This window comes from Rana temporaria, chromosome 4, assembly GCF_905171775.1.
Source record: "Rana temporaria chromosome 4, aRanTem1.1, whole genome shotgun sequence".
Classification (NCBI taxonomy): Eukaryota; Metazoa; Chordata; class Amphibia; order Anura; family Ranidae; genus Rana; species Rana temporaria.
The window spans coordinates 353,112,082-353,134,155 of record NC_053492.1 but is presented as its reverse complement, the minus strand read 5'-3'; the positions used below and the strand labels follow the sequence as shown (position 1 = coordinate 353,134,155).

The window sequence follows — 22,074 nt, the reverse complement described above, 5'->3', positions numbered from 1 at the left end:
CCATCCTCTTTTAGAGGAACTGATATTTCAGGATTGGATACGACCAGATAGAATCTTTTTACCACCTAAAAGATTTTCCATCATCTACCCTATGGAAGAAAATTTTTCCAAGAAGTGGGCTCTCCCAGCTGTAGACGCCGCCATCTCTTGTGTAAATAAATCTTTAACTTGCCCGGTGGAAAACATACAAATGTTTAAAGAGCCGGTGGATAAACGTTTTGAGACACTTTTAAAGGCATCCTTTGCTACGGCAGGTGCAGTGATACAGCCAGCAGTGGCTGCTATTGGGGTTTGTCAGGCGTTAACAGACCAGACAAAACAGATGCTTAAAGACATTCCTGCCCAGCAGGCAGAAGAATTATCGGATATTCCTAGAGCCCTGTGCTTTGCGGTGGATGCTATAAAAGACTCCATTCAGCAGGCGTCTCGTTTGTCACTATCTTTAGTACACATGAGAAGGCTCTTATGGTTAAAGAACTGGGCGGCTGAGCCCCCATGCAAAAAGCTTCTGGCAGGTTTTCCCTTCCATGGAGGTCGACTCTTCGGAGAGGATCTAGATAAATATATTCAGACTATATCGAGTGGCAAAAGTACCCTTTTACCAGTCAAAAAGAAGTTTCGGGGACCTGCGTTCAAAAGGCAGCTCTCCCCTGTTCCGGGGCCCTCCAATTCCAGGCAGTATCGACGGCCTCCTGCGAGATCAAACTTTAACAATAAGTCGCAGGGACAGGCCTCTGGGGGCAAGAAGCAGTGGTATCGTAAGCCAGCAAAGCCAGCCCCTAAATCTGCCTTATGAAGGGGCGCCCCCACCCACAAAGGTGGGGGGAAGGCTTCGTCTTTTTGCGGAGGTTTGGGAAGCCGATATCCCCGACAGATGGGTCCGGTCTTCCGTGGCCACAGGCTACAGATTAGAGTTTCTAAAGTTTCCTCCACCTTATTATCAGGAGTCAAGGGTACCGAACGATCCAACAAAAAAGGCCTCTTTACTGGCGGCGTTGGATCATCTGCTTTGCCAGGGCGTGATAGTAGAGGTACCAGCCCAAGAGCAAGGGCTAGGGTTCTACTCCAATCTGTTTACCGTTCCAAAGCCCAACGGCGATGTCAGGCCAATTTTGGACCTAAAGGGTTTAAACGTTTACTTAAGGGTTCGTTCTTTCCGGATGGAATCTGTTCGGTCAGCACCCGCCGCACTGCAGAAAGACGACTTTCTGGCGTCCATAGACATAAAGGATGCTTACCTTCATGTGCCCATTTTTCAGCCACATCAAAGATTTCTCCGCTTCACAGTGGCCCAGCGTCATTTCCAATTTGTGGCGCTCCCTTTCGGGCTGGCTACGGCCCACCGGGTATTCACAAAGGTCCTAGCTCCGATCCTAGCCAATCTAAGGGTCCAAGGGGTCACGGTCCTAGCCTACCTGGACGACCTCCTAGTCATAGATCACTCGTCTCCTTGCCTGGAACGAGCAGTGGCCCTCACGGTGCAGTACCTCGAGAGGTTCGGTTGGATCCTAAACCGAGAAAAATCAGCATTCCAACCCACAAGACGGTTGGAATACCTCGGCATGACGTTAGACACAGAACAACAAAGAGTGTTCCTGCCTCTAGTAAAGGTCGAGGCCATCAAAGACTTGATACATCTGGTTCTAAGCAAAAGAGAACCAACTATTCGCCTATGTATGCGACTACTAGGCAAGCTAGTGGCCACGTTCGAGGCGGTACCTTACGCTCAAAGCCACACTCGCATCCTACAGGCAGCCATTCTGTCAGCATGGAGCAAGAGGCCACAGGCCTTGGATTTTCCTTTGCCACTCTCATCAAGAGCCCGGCAAAGTCTGTGCTGGTGGTTAAATCCTCAGAATCTACTGAAGGGAAAATCTTTCAGCCCCGTGGCCTGGAAGATAGTGACCACAGATGCCAGCCTGAGGGGCTGGGGAGCGATCTTGGATGGTTGCACTCGCCAAGGTACTTGGGCACAGGCGGAGAGGCAGTTGCCCATCAATATCCTGGAGCTCAGAGCTGCTCGGCTAGCCCTCGAGGCTTGGACAGCCAAATTGCAGGGGTTCCCGGTGAGGATACAATCGGACAATGCCACAGCTGTGGCATATATAAACCACCAAGGGGGAACCAAGAGTCAGGCAGCTCAGAGAGAGGTGAGCTTGATTTTCCTGTGGGCAGAAGCTCATGTGCCCTGCATATCGGCAATATTCATTCCCGGGGTGGACAACCTGCAGGCGGACTTCTTGAGTCGTCAGACTCTGTCGCCAGGGGAATGGTCTCTGCATCCGCAAATTTTTCAGATAATCTGCCAGAGGTGGGGAATGCCGGACGTGGATGTCATGGCATCGAGATTCAACAAGAAGCTAGACAGGTTCATGTCCCGGACACGGGATCCTATGGCCTGCGGAGCCGATGCGTTGGTTTGCCCTTGGCATCAGTTCAAACTTCTTTATGCCTTTCCCCCGCTACAATTGCTACCCCGCCTGTTACGCAGGATCAGGGTGGAGCACAAACCAGTCATCCTGGTAGCTCCAGCATGGCCCAGGAGGGCATGGTACTCACTAATCCTAAAGATGGCAGTGGGAGACCCTTGGACGCTTCCTCTACGGCCAGACCTACTCTCGCAAGGCCCGATCCTCCACCCTGCATTACGGCGTCTAAATTTGACGGCCTGGCGGCTGAATCCCTGATTCTCAGGGGTAGAGGGCTGTCTAGGCAGGTAATCTCTACCCTGATCAGGGCTAGAAAGCCGGTCTCCAGGGTGATTTATTACAGGGTCTGGAAGGCCTACGTAGGCTGGTGTGAATCCAAGAAATGGCTTTCCCGCAAGTATACCATCGATCGAGTGTTAAGTTTTCTCCAGCTAGGAGTGGATAAAGGCCTGGCATTAAGCACAATCAAAGGACAGATTTCAGCTTTGTCAGTGTGGTTTCAGAGGCCGCTGGCCACCCACTCGCTGGTTAAGACCTTCATTCAGGGGGTCTTCCGTATTAATCCTCCGGTTAAGTCACCACTTTGTCCATGGGACTTGAATCTTGTTCTGTCAACTCTACAGAAACAGCCCTTTGAGCCGTTGGCTGAAGTTCCTTTGGTTTTACTAACAAGGAAGTTGGTATTTCTGGTCGCCATAGTTTCCGCCAGAAGAGTGTCAGAATTGGCAGCCTTATCTTGTAAGGAGCCATATCTTATTCTGCATAAGGACAGGGTGGTTCTCCGTCCTCATCCTTCCTTTCTACCAAAGGTTATATCCAGTTTTCACCTGAACCAGGATTTGGTACTACCATCCTTCTTTCCGAAGCCTACTTCCAGAAAGGAGGGGTTGCTGCATACCTTGGATATTGTCAGGGCCATGAAGGCCTATCTTAAAGCTACAGAGAAGATTCGGAAAACAGATGTGTTGTTCATTTTGCCAGATGGGCCCAAGAAGGGGCAGGCAGCTGCAAAATCCACCATCTCGAGATGGATTAAACAGTTAATTACTCAGGCCTACGGCTTGAAGAGGTTGCCTCCTCCTTTGTCAGTCAAGGCTCATTCTACCAGGGCCATGGGCGCCTCCTGGGCAGCACACCATCAGATCTCTATGGCTCAAGTATGCAAAGCGGCAACCTGGTCTTCTGTCCACACGTTTACTAAATTTTACCAGTTGGACGTAAGAAGGAATACAGATACAGCCTTTGGGCAGGCAGTGCTGCAGGCTGCGATTTAAGACCCTCAGAATCGGGGGCACCCTTGAGTTAAAATTTAAATTTTAAGTTTAATTGTTCTCGACTAAGTTGGATTTATTATTATTATTTGAGTATACCTCTAAATTAAATCCTTTTGTCTTGGGAAGATGTCTCCCTCCCCTCATTAAAAGCATTTCTTTGGGACATCCCACATAGTAATGAATATGCCGCTCTGTGTCCCGTGATGTACGATAAAGAAAAAGGGATTTTTAATACAGCTTACCTGTAAAATCCTTTTCTTGGAGTACATCACGGGACACAGAGCTCCCACCCCTCTTTTGGGGAACATTTTGGGAGGCATACTGCTTGCTACAAAACTGAGGTACTCCTCCTATGTGAGGGGGTTATATAGGGAGGGGCACTTCCTGTTTGAGATTGCCAGTGTCCATCACCTGAAGGTACTCCATATAACCCACATAGTAATGAATATGCCGCTCTGTGTCCCGTGATGTACTCCAAGAAAAGGATTTTACAGGTAAGCTGTATTAAAAATCCCTTTATTTAGGCTACAAAAAAGTATGCTAGGCATATAGCAATGTGATTTAAAGCGGTGGTTCACCCTAATGAAACATTTTTTTTTTTATAGCATTAAATTAGGCATAGTAGCGCGAGCTACAGTATGCCTGTATTGATTTTTTTATCCCCGTACTCACTGTGCAATCCTCTATAGAAGATTCCGACTCCCCGCGGGGAATGGGCGTTCCTATCAAGAGGGAGGATGATTGACGGCCGGCTATGGCACGTCACGCTTCTCCGGAAATAGCCTAAATAGGACTTGGCGCTTCACGGCGCCTGCGCATAGTCTGTGCGCAGGCGCCGTATAGCGCCGTGAAGAGCCGAGACCTGTTCCGGCTATCTTCGGGGAGCGTGACGTGCCATAGCCGGCCGTAAATCATCCTCCCTCTTGATAGGAACGCCCATTCCCCGCGGGGAGTCGGAATCTTCTATAGAGGATTGCACAGTGAGTACGGGGATAAAAAAATAAATACAGGCATAATGTAGCTCGCGCTACTATGCCTAATTTAATGGTAAAATGTTGTTAGTGTGGGTGAACCACTGCTTTAAGGTAGATATTAAGGTAAAATAAACATATTTTTGTTATTTTCGATTTAATAAGGGCAAATTATTTAGTCACATCACCCCCTGCCTCCATCCCCCTCTGCCACCAACACCCCCTGCCCTCACCCCCCTCTGCAGGGCCACAATCTCCCCCTGCTGTGCCACCAACAACCCCTGTCTCCACTCCCCACCCTCTACAGTGCCACCATCCCCCTCTGCGGTGCCACTAACATCCCCTGCCTCCAATCACCCCCTGCCTCCATTGCCCCCTGCCTCCATCCCCCTCTGCGGTGCCACCGCAGCCACCATCACCCCTGCCTTAATCACCCCCTGCCTCCAATCTCCATGCACAGTTCCAAGCTGAACCGATCTCGGCTATTTTTACTGGCACATTCCCGCAACCACGGACATTTACGAACGGGGGAAAAAAGTGCCCAATTTTACGAACTGTCCGTAAAAATACGGACGGTTGGCAACACTGAGCCCACTCAATATTGTGCAGTGCAGTGATTGTTCTTTTAGTAAAAGTAGGCAGGCTTCATCAGGCCTGTTAGGTTTGTTGAGCACTCTGCTCTTGGTGGCCTATCTTTTTAAATTTTTCAGCAGTCATTTGGCAGTAAGGCTGATTGTACTATTTGATATCAATTTTATGGGAAAAGGTACATCAAATATAACTTTTAGGTGAACTTTACAATTCTACCTCAAAATATGTACTTGCTAAAAATACACAGTGAGGATGAATTTAGAAATATAAACCACATTTTCCTATAATGACTCTTAATTTATCAAATTAGATTGTATGTGAAATTCCCATGTTTGCTGCTAATCAGCTGCTGCATTATGCCGTGTACATACCATCACTTTGTGATGAAAAAAAACAACATTTTCTGTGAAGTAAAAAACAACGTTTTTGAAACTTCAATTTTCAAAGACGAAGTTGCCTACACACCATCGTTTTTTCACAATACTCTAGTAAAGCGAGGTTACGTTCACCACTTTTTTCCATTGAAGCTCGCTTCATAACTAGCTTCTGGGCATGCGCGGGTTTAAAAACGTTGTTTTAAACGTCGTTTTTTGCTACACACGGTCAAGTTTTGTGAAACAAAAAACGACGTTTTGAAAAACGACACATAAAATTGAAGCATGCTTAAAAAAAATTTTGTCGTTTTTTACAAGACATAAAACGACGTTTTCCCCCACACACGGTCATTTAAAGTGACGTTTTTAAAAATGTAGTTTTTTTTCATCACATAAAGTGATGGTGTGTACGCGGCATTAGAGAGCATCTTTCTTTGCTGTTTTTTAAAAAAAATATATGTGTGTTTAAAAAAAGTATTTTTTATGTATTCATTGGCTTTCTCATTTTGTATGTATTGTGCTAATGCTTATTATGCTAATTCTTCTATTTATTTCAGACCTGACTTGTTTAGCTGGGAAAAAGTTACCAGGCTCTCTCCACTTGAAAGACTGGATCATGCCTTCAGCATAGCAAAAAAGCACTTGGGAATTGAAAAGCTGCTTGACCCTGAAGGTAATGTTGCAGAAGTGTTCTGGAATTTTATTGCAATGCATGTCAACTGCACCGCCTCTTCTTATCTCAGTTTTCTTGTTGGATGAGCAGTATTTTTACATACAGAACAGCTCTTGGCTTTTCAGCTACATTCATCCTCTTGTGGTTTTTGTGCTTCTGGGTAAAAATGTGTTACTTAGAAGAAATATACTCTGGTGAAGGACTTTTGTTAAATTCCAGTCTTGGGATAGAATTTGGTAGATCTGTTGTATTGTGCTGGATTAGCTTTATCAAGGGTATGACAGACACAGAAAAGAATGTGAGAGTGAAAACGAAATGAGAAGGTGCTAAAGAAAGATCATAGGCATTTTATTTGCAGAAGCTTTTCATCATCTTGTAGAAAGTAAAAGTGAATTCCTGTGCCTACAGGGAAATTTCAGCCAGTTTTTGTAAACAGCTCGGGGAAGAGTTATAACTAGAGTTTTATTTCTGTCTGTGCCCTCTTTAAACAGTATATCCTTCATTTACTGTGCCATTGCCTTTTGGTAAAGTTGGCCATACATGGATTGAAACTTCAGCCAGCTCAGCAAGGATCACCCAAATTTTGATCACTGTATGGCTGCTGGGGTTCAACAGAAGTTGATCTACCAATCAACAGCCCTGTCAATATATTTCCGTTAGATCAGCACCGCAGGCAATAGACTTCAGCTGTGTATTCTGATGACAGGGGAATCTTCCTGCTGTCAGATTACAATTACACAGCGCAGTGGCGTAACTAGAACCTTCAGGGCCCCGATGCAAGAAACCATGAAGGGCCCCCCTGACCCCCCTGGACAGGGCTCTTTTCTCCGAGCTCGGTGGCGGAACAACAGGACCCGGTTGCTAGTGGGTGGTTGCATATAAAGGAACCGATTTCTCCATTCCCCCTGCTTCTCCTCTTCTCCCTCCTGCAGGCATTCAGCGGCTGCAGGAGGAAATAGGAGAGATTGGTTCCTCTATGCCAGTGTTTCTCAATATTTTTCCAGCCAGGGCACACTTGAAGTATACTCTTAGGTCAGTGAAGGTGAACCTTGGCAACCCAGATGTTTTGGAACTACATTTCCCATGATGCTCACCTACACTGCAGAGTGCATGAGCATCATGGGAAATGTAGTTCCAAAACATCTGGGGTGCCAAGGTTTGCCATCACTGCCCTAGGTGAATGGGGCTGCAATGCAACCACCCTGCAACTGTGTGCATTGCAGCTTAGCGATGATGCATTTAAGGCCCCGTACACACGACCGAACATGTCTGCTGAAACTGGTCCGCGGATCAGTTTCAGCAGACATGTTCGGTCGTGTGTAGGCCCGAGCGGGCAGGATTCCAGCAAACATTTGCCCGCCGGGCCTTTTTCCAGCGGGCAAATATTTCTGGACTTGTTTTAAAACAGACCGCTGGAATCCTGCCCACTCGGACATGTACGGTCGTCTGTACAGACCTACCGTACATGTCCGAGCGCCCGCCATCCCTCGCATGCGTCGAATGACTTTGACGCATGCGTGGAAGCATTGAACTGGCAGCCACGCCCCGCGTATTGTTTACGCGCGGATTTTTGTATGATGGTGAGTACAGCCACCATACAGAAATCCCCGGGCAGACATGTACGCTGAAAACGGTCCGACGGACCGTTTTCATCGTACATGTTTGGTCGTCTGTACACGGCCTAAGGGGTTAAAACAGGCAGTCAGGAGGCAACACATTGCCTCTTTACCAGCTGTCAAATGCCTCTGAACATGGATTGCTTTTCAGTGGAAGAGCAATTTTTTGCTGGTACTATGAACAAGCAAAAAATAAATAAACAATCGGTTCTAATTGTACACATACAGTAGGGGGTCATGTAAACACACATACATACACATACACTGTTTAAATACATATATATAAATGCACATATGCACACATATATAAACCAGTGGTGGCTGGTGCTCAACATTTGGGGGGGGGGGTGCAAGCAAACTGAAAAATTCTTAAAAAAAAAAAATTGCAGTCTCACTGTGCCCATCAAAAGCAGCCACTGTGCCCATCAAATGCAGCCACTGTGCCCATCAAATCCAGCCACTGTGCCCATCAAATCCAGCCACTGTGCCCATCAAATCCAGCCACTGTGCCATCAAACGCAGCCACTGTGCCATCAAACGCAGCCACTGTGCCATCAAACGCAGCCACTGTGCCCATCAAACGCAGCCACTGTGCCCATCAAATGCAGCCACTGTGCCCATCAAATGCAGCCACTGTGCCCATCAAATGCAGCCACTGTGCCCATCAAATGCAGACACTGTGCCCATCAAATGTAGTCATTGTGCCCATCAAATGCAACCAATGTGCCATCAAACGCAGTCACTGTGCCATCAAACGCAGCCAGGGGGTGGCTGGAGAGAGGGGGGCGATGCCCTGCGCTCTTATGGACGCACCGCCACTAACACATACATGCACACTCACATACATACATGTTCACATGCACACACACATTCATACACATATGGCATGCACACTCGCATACATACATATGCACATGAACACACACACACACACATGAACACACACACGCATGAACACACACACATGAACACACACACACGCATGAACACACACGCATGAACACACACACATGAACACACACACACACACACATGAACACACACACACGCATGAACACGAACACACACACGCATGAACACACACACACACACACGAACACACACACGCATGAACACACACACACATGAACACACACACATGAACACACACACACATGAACACACACACACATGAACACACAAAATGTTCTATATTTTATGCTTTCCAATGTCCTACCTATAGTTTACACACAGGCTCCCTGTGTACCTTTTTGGAAACGGTCACACTAAGCAGAATGCATTGGACCATGGATGTACAGCCTTGCAAATAGTGGAACTTGATAATGCTACTCTTTTTATATGGTGGTATGTTTTATTCCAGAAAAGGGAGCTTGATCCAGGAGATTTGGCCAGTTTCACGTGTGCTGGAAATGACTGCTTGTTTATGAAGTTACCAGGGGGCACATTTAACACTGGCAGCAGGTCTGGCTGGCTTCACAAACACTGCTGGGTTTGTAACTTGCATTGTTCTTGACAAGAAGTTGCTGCCTCTAACCATGCTATGCAACACATAAAGTGGAAGTTTTTATATAAAGGAAGTCATCACACACACACAGTAGATAAACAATGGTAGTCTTACCTTAGCAGCTCTTCCTGCCGGGTACTGCACTGTAGGGGGAGACAAAGAGCACTCAATGTGCTTTCACTTTGTAATGAATGTGACGAGCTCCCCGCACAGTGCCGATTACAGCTCGGCCTGGGAACGGGAGCTCGTCTCCGATTCTCGTGTATCAAAGCACTGTATACAGGGGGCCCTCGAGGGCCCCCTACAGCAAGGGGCCCGGTCGCCATGGCGACCTCAGCGACCCCTATAATTCCGCCACTGACACAGCGGGAAGGATTCCTACATCCACATAGCATGTGTCAATGGGGGAATCTGGTCATTTTTTTTTGTTCAACCCACTGATTGAATGATAAAAAAAAAACAGACCCATGTATGACCAGCTTAAGTGAGACAGAAGACCTCTCCAAGGGGGATACACATATGTATACCTCCACCTCTTTAACCACTTGGGATCCGCCTGCCGTCAATTGACGGCTACAGTGCGGATCCCAATTTCCAAACTGCCGTCAATTGACGGCCGCCCCTTAGGGCGGTCACCGCGCGCGCTCCAGAGCGCACTGCGGGGAAAATCTGTGTTGGCCGTGTCCCTCGGACACAGCCAATTACAGATCGCCGCGAACGGCCAATCAGAGTGGCCGTTCGCGAGGCGATCTGTGCGGCCAATGAGAGAGGATCTCATATGTAAACATATGAGATCATCTCTCATTGCCGTTTTACACAGAGACAGCGGCGCTGTCTCTGGAGAGGAGACGGATCTGTGTCTCTTGTACATAGGGACACAGATCGGTCCCCCCCCAGTCACCCCCCCTCCCCCACAGTTAGAACACTAAGCAGGGATACATTTAACCCCTTCCTCACCCCCTAGTGTTAACCCCTTCAATGCCAGTCACATTTATACTGTAATTAGTGCATATTTATAGCACTGATCGCAGTATAAATGTGAATGGCGCCAAAAATGTGTCCGATGTGTCCGCCATAACGTCGCAGTCCCATTAAAAATCGCAGATCGCCGCCATTTCTATTAAAAAAAAAAAATTAAAAAAAAATAATTCTGTCCCCTATTTTGTAAGCGCTATAACTTTTGCGCAAACCAGTCGCTTATTGCGATTTTTTTTTTTTTTTTTACCAAAAATATGTAGAAGAATACGTATCGGCCTAAACTGAGAAAAAAAAATGTTTTTTTTTTTTTAAATTGGGATATTTATTATAGCAAGAAGTAAAAAATATTGTATTTTTTTCAAAATTGTCTCACTTTTTTGTTTATAGCGCAAAAAATAAAAACCGCACAGGCGATCAAATACCACCAAAAGAAAGCTCTACTTGTGGGGAAAAAAGGACGTCAATTTTGTTTGGGAGCCACGTCGCACGACCGCGCAATTGTTAGTTATAGCGATGCAGTGCCGAAAGCTGAAATTTCACCTGGGCAGGAGGGGGGTATATGTGCCCAGTAAGCAAGTGGTTAAGACTATAAAAGGGAGAGGAGCTTGTGGAAAATGCAGCATATCACCATGAAAATCCCATGGGCAGCAGTGGAAAACGTCACCATGTTAGTGATCAGTGGGAGAAAGAATGCTCCCATTTCATTAGTCAATGGGAGGAAGAATATGTGTCATTGGGTTAAAAAATATGTTCTTCGGTGTCAGTGGGATTAAAGTGTAACTTTACACTTCATTTTGGATAGAGTGAAGAGGGACCTTTACAGTTATTATCACTGTCTGCTCCGTTGTTAGGGAGATTCATCCTCTCTATTTGTCCTTTGTACAATTATCACTGAGCGGGAAAGTGAAATTTGGGTTGTTGCCAGAGCAAAAATAGAGAGAAAAGCTTTCAACGGGGACAATAGTTCTGGTGACCCTGGTGACAACCAGGCATTCCCTTACTTTGTAGGCATTGTCCCTCTCTTCTGGTTTTAGCTATGGAACAGGTAGTGAAGGGAAATCCTCCCAATGGGACTCAGGTGTCAGGGAGGAGTTACAACCATTTCTTATGCTATCCAGCATGAGAAAAATTTGTTTTGCCCATAGGTTTACTGTAATGCTCTGTACACACGATCGGATCGTCTGATAAAAATGTACCGATGGATTTTTTCATCAGATATCCGATGAAGCTGACTTTCATCAGTCTTGCCTACACACTAGGGTTGTCCCGATACCGATACTAGTATCTGTATAGGGACCGATACCAAGCATTTGCCCGAGTACTTGTACTCGGCCAAATGCTCCCGATGCTTCACCCGATACTTCTACTGTCGGCGGTGATCAGTGCGTGGGGAAGTTACAAGCACCGATCACCGCTTAAAAGTAATTTCTCTGCTTCTCTCTACACCCCCTCCCCCCGCGCGGCATTCAGCTGCTTTAAAATCAGCGGTGATTGGTGCTTATAACTCCCCCACACACGATCACCGCTGACTGTCCCGTGTCCTCCTCCAGCCCCCCTCCATTTTGCTGCAGTCTGTCTTCCTCCCTCCATGTCCCCCGCCGTGTTTCTCTCTCTCTCTCCGTGTATCCCTCCATGTCCCCCGTGTTTCTCTCTCCCTTCGTGTATCCCGCAGTGCATTCCGCCGTGTTTCTCTCCCCTTCGGTGCTTCTCCTCCACCCCCTGGAATTGTCAGGATGGAGAGCGGGGTAGGAGCCGGTAAATCACTGACTCTGTCCATTCACATAACTGAAACATCGTAACCTGTGTTTACAATGTTTCAGTTTATGAAAAAAGAAAGCATTATAAATTAAAAAAATTGTAAAAAAAAAATAAAAAAAAAATTGTAAAAAATTAAAAACAAAGTGTTAAAGATTTAAAAAAAAAAAAAAATACTGACACATGAGATTAAAAAAAAGTATCGGTATTCGGTATCGGCGAGTACTTGAAAAAAGTATCGGTACTTGTACTCGGTCTTAAAAAAGTGGTATCGGGACAACCCTACTACACACCATCGGTTAAAAATCCGATCGTGTCCAACGTGGTGACGTAAAACACAACGACGTGCTGAGAAAAATGAAGTTCAATGCTTCCGAGCATGCTTCGACTTGATTCTGAGCATGTGTAGATTTTTGACTGATGGATTTCCCCACAGACGATCGTTTTTTTTTTATCGTTTTTTTAACCATAAACATTTAAAACAGGTTCTATTTTTTTCCACCGATGGGAAAAAAACAATGGGGCCCACACACGATTGGTTCGTCCGATGAAATCGGTCCATCAGTCCGTTTTCATCAGACAAACCGATCGTGTGTACAGGGCTTTAGAATACCCTAATGTTTTTGTCAATGATAGCAAAATGTCCTATTCTCCATGTCAGTAGGGTGAAGAATATGTTGCATTGTTAGGGAGAGGGAGGAAAAAATGTCCCCCTTGTTGGTGTCACTGGTAGGAGGAATATACCATTGTTTCTGTCCTTGGAAGGTCTTGGTGTTCAGTGGTTACTTAGTGGAGAGACATTGGGTTTGATTTACTAAAGGAGTATAGTATGTTCACCTAGCGACCTGTTTCTCTTCATCTACCGCCGCTCGTCTAGCCCCTATTGCTAGTGAGTCCTGGCTGTCAACTGGAATTTGTTCTATATCACAGCAGCAGCTTCAGTGTTCTAAACCTTTAATGACAACTACAATGTAAGAAAATTATTGTTACATTGTATTTACTCTGTCTCATATATGTGCAGATTAAAACATTCACCTTTGACCAGTCAGTTAAAGCCACCTTACAATTAGGGTTGTCCCGATACCACTTTTTTAGGACCGAGTACAAGTACCGATACTTTTTTTCAAGTAGTCGCCGATACCGAATACCGATACTTTTTTTTAATGTCATGTGACCGTTTTCAAACCACAATACAGACCAAAGATATTTTCTTTAGAATTATGAAGAACTGGTACATCATGGTGTGGGGCTGTTTTTTAGCATACGGTACTGGAAAACTACATATCATTGAAGGAGTGATCACTGTCAGTGCAGCTCATCGGTGCCAGTGCCCAAAAGTGCAGCTAGCCAGTGCCACCTATCAGTGCCCATTAGTGCATCAGTGCAGGGAGGCAGCTTATTAGTGCATCTCATCAGTGCCACCCAATCAATGCCAGTGCCACCTATCAGTGCCATCCATTTATGAGTGCCATTCAATCAATGCCAGTGCCACCTATCAGTGCCATCCAATGGTGCCATCCAATTTGCGTTCGATGTCACAAAAAAAAAAGTATTCTATTTTGGTATCGGGAGTATTTGCGCGAGTACGAGTACTAGCGCAAATACTCGGTATCGGTCCCGATACCGATACTGGTATCGGTATCTGGACAACCCTACTTACAATTAACACCCCATTGACCCTTGGTTAAGCCTAATCAGCCACAAATAACATTTTCCTTCTCTCCCTAGCTAACCTTAGCTATTATTTTACTGCATGGTTTCTAATTTCCATTTTTAAACATAAATGTTATATTTTTTCCCAGCTTTTAATACATGTATTTGTTGTTGCATTTAAATAAAAAACAGCCTTTATTTTTTTATTTTTTTATTTTTTTAAAACTACTTGATACTTTGTAGAATCATAATGGTCATTCCTAACAGGACCAATCATTGGAAAAAATCTCATTATTCCTATTTACATTACACTATTTGATTGAAAAATTATATTGGTCAGATTTATGCCTTCCGATGGGAAAAATGCCATGTTTACTTTTGGTCAGGAAAACCGGCCGGCTCCATAGCAGTTTTCCCGACAGGAAAACTGTGAGAAAAAAATGAGAACTTATTCTCTTTTTTCCCGCTGCAATTCTCTGCGTTTTTTTTGCTCTGCAGTTTTCCAATGGGAAACGCTGTAGTGGAGCATACACACAGCCAGTTTTCCTGACCAAAGCTCTCATGGCAGTTTTCCTGTCGGGAAAACCGGCCGTGTGTACATGGGGGAAAAGCAACCAAGCAGGTTCTCGGTTTTCCCCTCGGTTTTCCCGGCGGACTTTTGACCGCCGGGAAAACCGATCGTGTGTACGAGGCATCAGGTGTGTTACAGCTTTATCTAGAAACTGCTTGAAAAATAAAATCTCATCAATATCATCATCAATAACACTTTGTTTGTATCTGAAAAGAAAAACCAACATATGTATTGCTTGGCTGAATCAGTAGACCAATTCCAGAAATGTAAGAATTGCTGTGCTCCAGTAATTATATACATGTGCGAGAACTAAAGTGGGGAATATACACTAAAAAGTTAGTCATCCAGGAAGAAAAATACATTATATACTAAAAAATGATTGTTATCTAATGGGTATCTTTGAGGCTGAGAAAGTAATATAAAATAACCTGTAAAACAGCTTGAGTATTGTGTGTAAAAAAGTGAAGGATCACATTTTCAAGTTTTGAAATCTTAGAAATGTATCTCTCTCATCAGTCAGCCAGTTATGTGAAGATAATGTAATGTGGATGACAAATGCCATATAATTCAGTGCTTCAGGTTTGAAAAGCATATTCTTTTCAGTCTGTCTCTAAAATATTCTCACTTTTGTTTTCTCTACAGATGTAGCAGTGCCACTGCCTGATAAGAAATCCATACTTATGTACCTAACATCCCTTTTTGAGGTCCTTCCCCATGAAGTAACCCTGGATGATATCCATGAGGTGGAGACTCTTCCTAGGAGATACAAGGGAGCATGTGAGGACATACCTTTCACAAAACAACAGGTAATTAATAGTACTAATATGATATACTGTATATGAATGTTAAAAGTACCGTATTTATCGCGGTATAATGCGCTCCCGCGTATACCGCGCACCCCTAAAGTTGCCCCCAATCCTGTGGAAAATTTTTTTTTTTGTACTTACAGTTTTGGTGTCTTGCGAGGCGTCCATCGGCGGCCTCGTCGGGTCCGGCATTCGTCTGCGGCTTCGGGTGTCCTCTTTGTCGGGTCCGGCGTCCTTCTGCGGCTTCGGGTGTCCTCTTCGTCGGGTCCGGCGTCCTTCTGCGGCTTCGGGTGTCCTCTTCGTCGGGTCCGGCGTCCTTCTGCGGCGTCCTCGCGTCCTCCCTGCTCGTTTCCCGCGCCGAGTTTGAATACTGCGCTGACATATACAGAGCGCAGTACACTCGTGTATTGTCGGCAATGCTCGGCAACTCTCGCGCTGACGTCCTGTACGTCCAGGACGTGAGCGCGGAAGGAGCCGAGACTGCCCGACTATACCCGAGTGTACTGCGCTCGGTATATGTCGGCGCAGTATTCAAAACTCGGTGCAGGAAAGCGGGTATCGGCGTATACCGCGCACCCATGATTTTGCCCTGATTTTCAGGGCAAAAAAGTGCGCGGTATACGCCGATAAATACGGTATACACTAGTCATTACTGAAAATTAAACCTTGCAGTGCGTACACTAAAAACAACCCACCTTCTCTGTACATAGGTTATTCATTCGGCATTACTGTAGTGCATTAGTCCACCAAACTACCTTAGCAGTAAGGTGATTACCTGAGAAACCCTGCGTGTGAGAAACCCTGTTATTCAGTGGGGATGGGAATCCAGCCCAAATTCTACTTGTCTACATTTTACAATAGTACACTTTTCTTTCCTTAAACTTCAGACAACCTCTTGTGTTCTAATCCTCATTCTCAGCTCATTTCACTCCTCGTGCTCTGTTAATCCTCAGCAGACTGATCCCCCACTGTCTTCATAATTAGAGAATACCAGCATTTCTTAGAAATGACAGTGTGTCTGCTCATTCCTCAGCTATGCGACTTTGTAATATATAAGGAGCAGGCTCTTGTACTGCTGGCATGCTTTCCCAGACTGCTTTGTGGAGGATCATCGTAAACTGCAGTGTGATGACAACTGACAAAGCTGAGCAGAATGGGAGACACGCCATTATACTTGGCCAGCTCAAGTTCTGCTTCGTGAGTGCTTTTATACTCATGAGGATAGGGGAAGCATCTCAGTGTTCCAGCATCAGTTTGTTTGGCCTATAAATGTAACTTTAATCATTATTTTTAATTGTTTTTTTTTAAAGAAAGCCTATCAATGCATACATCTGAATAAACAGCACTTTTGTGATTCATGCATCTCTGCCATATTGCAAAACCAGGAGGATAACCTCCCTGCTCTGGCCTTCTGATTGAAGATTACAGTTTACCAGCTCATATGTGGTGTTTCTAGGGGGCAAAAAGTTGTTCTAGTCAATTCTCTCTAAAGTCTCCCGACTAGAACACACACGGATGCCTATCAGACCTTTCTCGGTCATGCCCCTTCGAAATTCGGCCTGTGTGTACAGCCTTTAGGAGAAGAAATAGAGACTGGTAAAAGCAGAATTAGCTTTTGACTTTCAGACTCTATACAATTGAAATTCAGTACAGTGTATACGCAGCAGGTTGACAGATGGAGGGAGGGAGGAGAAAATACATCACCTCTCCAAAGCATTCAGCTGTTTGTGTAATCTGAGCTACACTTATTTTGCTCTGTAAACAGGCTGTTTTGTCAGCAACGCTATAAAATCAACTCTGTCGCTAAAATAGAACTTCTGGCATTTCTGTCGCTTTAGGATCCCAGCTATTCACTAGATGACTGACAATAGTAAATGTGAAATATTTGTGTGCGCCATAGTTAGCTGATCAAAGAAAATGTGATATATATATATATATATATATACCTTTATTCAGGGCTTTTTTTTTCTCAGACAATAGGTGCAGGAACTCCCCCTTTCCGAGTTACCCCTTTTCTCTGCCCCCTACCCACCTCCCAGTACCGCCCCTTTTAGACAATATAGAACCAAGTATCATTTTGTGGTGCTAAGTAATTTATATGGAATTTGGTAATGATATCAAGAAAAGCAATACAATAGATCCCCTGCAGCCAGCAACAAAAGATCCCCAGAACAAAAATGGACCACCCACAACAAAATGTCCCCGCCAGCAACAATAGACTCACGGCAGCATCAACAGATCTCCGTTCAGCCAGCATTAATAGACTCTCTGGCTGCCATCAACAATAAACCCTCCCCCAACAGTAGATCTCTTTCAGCAATAACTGACCTCCCCAGCAACATAAGACCCCTCTAGAAACAACAGGTCCCCCACCAGCAACAATAGACCCCCCCTGCAAAAATATATCCACTGCAGTGAGCATCAATACCCTGCAGCACACCCCAGCATCCCTTGCCATTACATACAGTCAGTTCAGAAGGTGCCGGAACTGCGTTCCCCCGCGTTCCCGCTGACAAAAAGCCCTGCCTTTATTGATACACATCCATAAAGTAGCTTACACAAGGATATGGACTCTCCTGATATGACAAATTTTCATCTTGCTGATTTTCTCAGCACAGTGGAATGAGCCACATACATTATTTTTCATATCCAGAAGCACTGGGTATTTTCTTTGTGTCTGCCAGCTAAACTGAGCAGTAGGCGAGAGAAGAAAGGTGACTGTCATGTTGGTAGGTTTATGGGAATGAAAGCAAATTTCTTGCATGGACAAAACGTGCTTTTTACACTGGGCATTATAAAAAAGCCAGTTACGTTAGCTATAGAAAGCTGTAGCCTAATGCCGCGTACACAAGACCGTTATTCATGTCATGGAAAAAAACAAAGTTCTTCTCGACATGATTCCTCTCAAGCCTGCCTTGCATACACACGGTCGTGATAAAAAATGCTCGAGCAAAGTGCGGTGACGTACAACACGTACAACGGCACTATAAAGGGGAAGTTCCATTCAAATGGTGCCACCCTTTGGGCTGATTATGCAAATTTCCCTTCTCATAACTTGCTTCTGAGCATGCACGTTTTTCCCCCCGTCTTTAAAGCCTACACACTACTGTTTTTCACGATGAGAAAAACGACAACGTGAAAAACGATGAAAAAAAAAAAAGAGCAGGTTCTAAATTTTTTATGGCCATTTTTCTCATAGAGAAAAATGCTCTGGAGCCTACACACGGCCGTTTTTAACGACCAATTTAAAAAAATGGCATTTTTCTCGTCATGAAAAACGGTCGTGTCTACGCGGCATTAGAGTGAGTTTTTCAGCGTTTTTTTTTTAGCTTTTTTTTAATAGCAAATCTATACTCCTATAAAAGCTTATGGCTCAAAAACGCTGATAAACATGGGCATAGCTGCGTTTTTCATAGTTTTTTGGCATTTTTAACCACTTTAGCCCCGGAAGATTTGGCTGCCCAATGACCGGGCCATTTTTTGCGATTGGGCACTGCGTTGCTTTAACTGACAATTGCGTGGACGTGCAAGGTTGCAACCAAACAAAACTGACGTCTTTTTTCCCCCACAAATAGAGCTTTCTTTTGGTGGTATTTGATCATCTCTGCAGTTTTTTTTTTTTTTTGCGCTATAAACAAAAATAGAACGACAATTTTAAAAATTTTGTTGCTATAATAAATAGCCTCCAAAAATATATATCTATTATGTTTTCCCTCAGTTTAGGCCAATATGTATTCTACATATTTTTGGTAAAAAAATTGTAATAAGCGTATATTGATTGGTTTGAAAGTTTTAGCGTCTAAATTTATGGCATTTTTTTATCATTTTTTTTTTATTATGACTGCGCCATTATTGTGGACACATCAGACACTTTTGACACTGTTTTGGGACCATTAACATTTATACAGCGAGCAGTGCTATAAAAATGCACTGATTACTGTGTAAATGACACTGGCAGGGAAGAGGTTAAACACTAGGGGGCGATGAAGGGGTTAAGTGTGTCCTAGGGAGTGATTCTAACTGTGGGGGGGGGGCTGGGCTACAAGTGACACGAGAGTGATCACTGCTCCCGATGACAGGGAGCAGTGATCATTGTCCTGTAACTAGGCAGAACAGGAAAATGCCTTGCCCGTGCTGCAGCTCCGTGACATGATCACGGGAACCTGGCGTACATCGAGTCCGCAGGACCCGCAGTCACACTCACGGAGCACGCAACGGGCGGTGCCGCGATTTAAAGGGGACCTACAGGTACATCCCTTTGCACAGTCGTGCCATTCTGCCGACGTATATCGTCGTGCAGCGGTCGACAATCGGTTAAGCGGTTTTCAGCTTTTTTTCAGACTTCAAGCTATTTTACAGCTGAAAAACTCGTCTCAAAACCCACTAGTTCTAGGGGTTTTTTTTTCAGACAGAAAACGCCCCTGCCAGAAACTGCTGATAACAACCTAGGTGTGCATGGACACATAGGATAACATGCTGCAGAGTTTATTTTCTGCAGAAAAAAACATCTGAAGCCAAAAACAGCAGCTGTGAAAACGTCCAGTGTGCACGAGGCCTAAAGCTGAACTACAGGCAAACAAGTAAAACATACATTTGACATACATACATATTGAAGCTATTTCATGTGCCAAAGATTTTTATTTATTTTTGTCCAACCAGTCCTAAAATTGACATAGCCCTGCAAGTTTTTTTTACAGAACAAGCTGTCCGGCAGATATAACAGAGGGTTGAGACAAACCATTTAACACTGACAGTTGGGCTTACAATGATCATATTTTATTCATTTACATTAAACCTTTATTCCAAAATTAAAAATAAAATAAAGAACCTGTTGCTGTAACTGCTTAACCACTTAAGGACCGCCTAACGCCGTTATACGTCGGCAGAATGGCACGGCTGGGCACAATCACGTACCTGTACGTGATTGTTAAATGCCTAGCCGTGGGTCGCGGTCGCGCCGGAGTCCCACGATCGGTCACAGGAGCTGAAGAACGGGGAGAGGTGTGTGTAATCTTCACAGTGGCGCTGTCATTGATCGTCTGTTCCCTGGTATAAGGAAAGGCGATCAATGACGTCACCGCCCCCCTACAGTTAGAAATACATATGAGGTCACACTTAACCCCTTCAGCACCCCCTAGTGGTTAACTCCCAAACTGCAATTGTCATTTTCACAGTAAACAATGCATTTTTATAGCACTTTTTGCTGTGAAAATGACAATGGTCCCAAAAATGTGTCAAAATTGTCCGATGTGTCCGCCATAATGTCACGAAAATAATCGCTGATCGTCGCCATTAGTAGTAAAAAAAAAAAAATGTAAAAAATGCAATTAAACGATCCCCTATTTTGTAAACGCTATAAATTTTGCGCAAACCAATCGATAAACGCTTATCACAATTTTTTTTACGAAAAATATGTAGAAGAATACCTATCGGCCTAAACTGAGGAAAAAAATATTTTTTTTATATATTTTTGGGGATATTTATTATAAATTTATTTATTACAAAAAGTAAAAAATATTGTTTTTTTTTTTCAAAATTGTCGCTCTATTTTTGTTTATAGCGCAAAAAATATGCCAATTTTGTTTGGGAGCCACGTCGCACGATTGTGCAATTGTCAGTTAAAGCGACGCAGTGCCGAATCGCAAAAAGGGGCAAGGTCCTTTACCTGCATATTGGTCCGGGTCTTAAGTTGTTAAAGAGTGTTTGCTGGAATTTAGCTACATATAACACTACCCCCCTTCCCAGATTAGCAAAGCTGCTGTCTCTGTTGCTCCTTTATCCACTTTATCACTTTAACAATGGAATTGTGTTACTGGCCAGATCACCAGGGAAAAACTCTAAAAAATAAAACGAATGCAGCCATCACATCTAATGTCTAGTAAGCTGCAATATATTAAATTTTTGGTTTGGAGTTTAATACCACTGTAAGTCATTAACTGAGATCAAGTAGAGTGATATGAGGAATTCTTAGGCCTCGTACACACGATAGGTTAAACAGAGGACAACGGTCTGATGCACCGTTTTCATCAGTCAAAACCGATCGTGTGTGGGCCCCATAGGTTATTTAACCAGCGGTTAAAAAAAAGCCAACTTTCTTTAAATTTAACCGATGGATTCCTAACAGATAGGTAAAAACCAATCGTTAGTAGGCACGACCATCGGTTAAAAATCCTCGCATGCTCAGAATCAAGTCGACGCATGCTTGGAAGCATTGAACTTCATTTTTTTCAGCACGTCGTTGTGTTTTTCGTCACCGCGTTCTGACACGATCGGTTATTTAACCGATGGTGTGTACGCACGACGGACCATCAGTCAGCTTCATCGGTTAACCGATGACAACGGTCCTTCAGACCGTTCTCATCGGATGGACTGATCGTGTGTACGCGGCTTTATGCTGCGTACACACGATAGGTTAGTCTGATGAAAACGGTCTGATGGACCGTTTTCATCAGACCAAACCTATCGTGTGTGGGCCCCATCAGTTAATTATCCATAGGTTAAAAAAATAGGAACTTGTTTTAAAATTATCTGATGGATAAAAAACCTATAGAAAAAAAAAACAATCGTCTGTGGGTACGTCCATCGGTTAAAAATCCATGCATGCTCAGAATTAAGTCGACGCATGCTTGGAAGCATTGAACTTCGTTTTTTCAGCACGTCGTTGTGTTTTACGTCACCGCGTTCTGACACGATCGTTTTTTTAACTGATAACGGAAAAATCCATCAGACCGTTTTCATCAGACTAACCTATCGTGTGTACAGGGCATTACTTTTGCTGACAATTAGCCTAGGTTCACATTGATGCGATTTGAGAGATCAAATCTCATGACAAGTCACAGTCTATTGGCGGCAATGACACTGTTCTAATCGGTGCGACAA

General features: G+C 44.4%; 1 protein-coding gene across 8 annotated transcripts in view; it reads left to right on the top strand.

Annotated features, from left to right (window-relative positions):
* Positions 1-22,074, top strand: part of UTRN (utrophin) — a 910,930-nt gene that overhangs the window by 191,328 nt on the left and 697,528 nt on the right. For all 8 annotated transcript variants that reach the window (XM_040350827.1, XM_040350824.1, XM_040350828.1 and 5 more), the window contains 2 exons: positions 6,197-6,312; positions 15,032-15,195. In XM_040350827.1, coding sequence (XP_040206761.1) covers positions 6,197-6,312; positions 15,032-15,195 — 280 coding nt within the window. The remainder of the gene's footprint in view (positions 1-6,196; positions 6,313-15,031; positions 15,196-22,074) is intronic.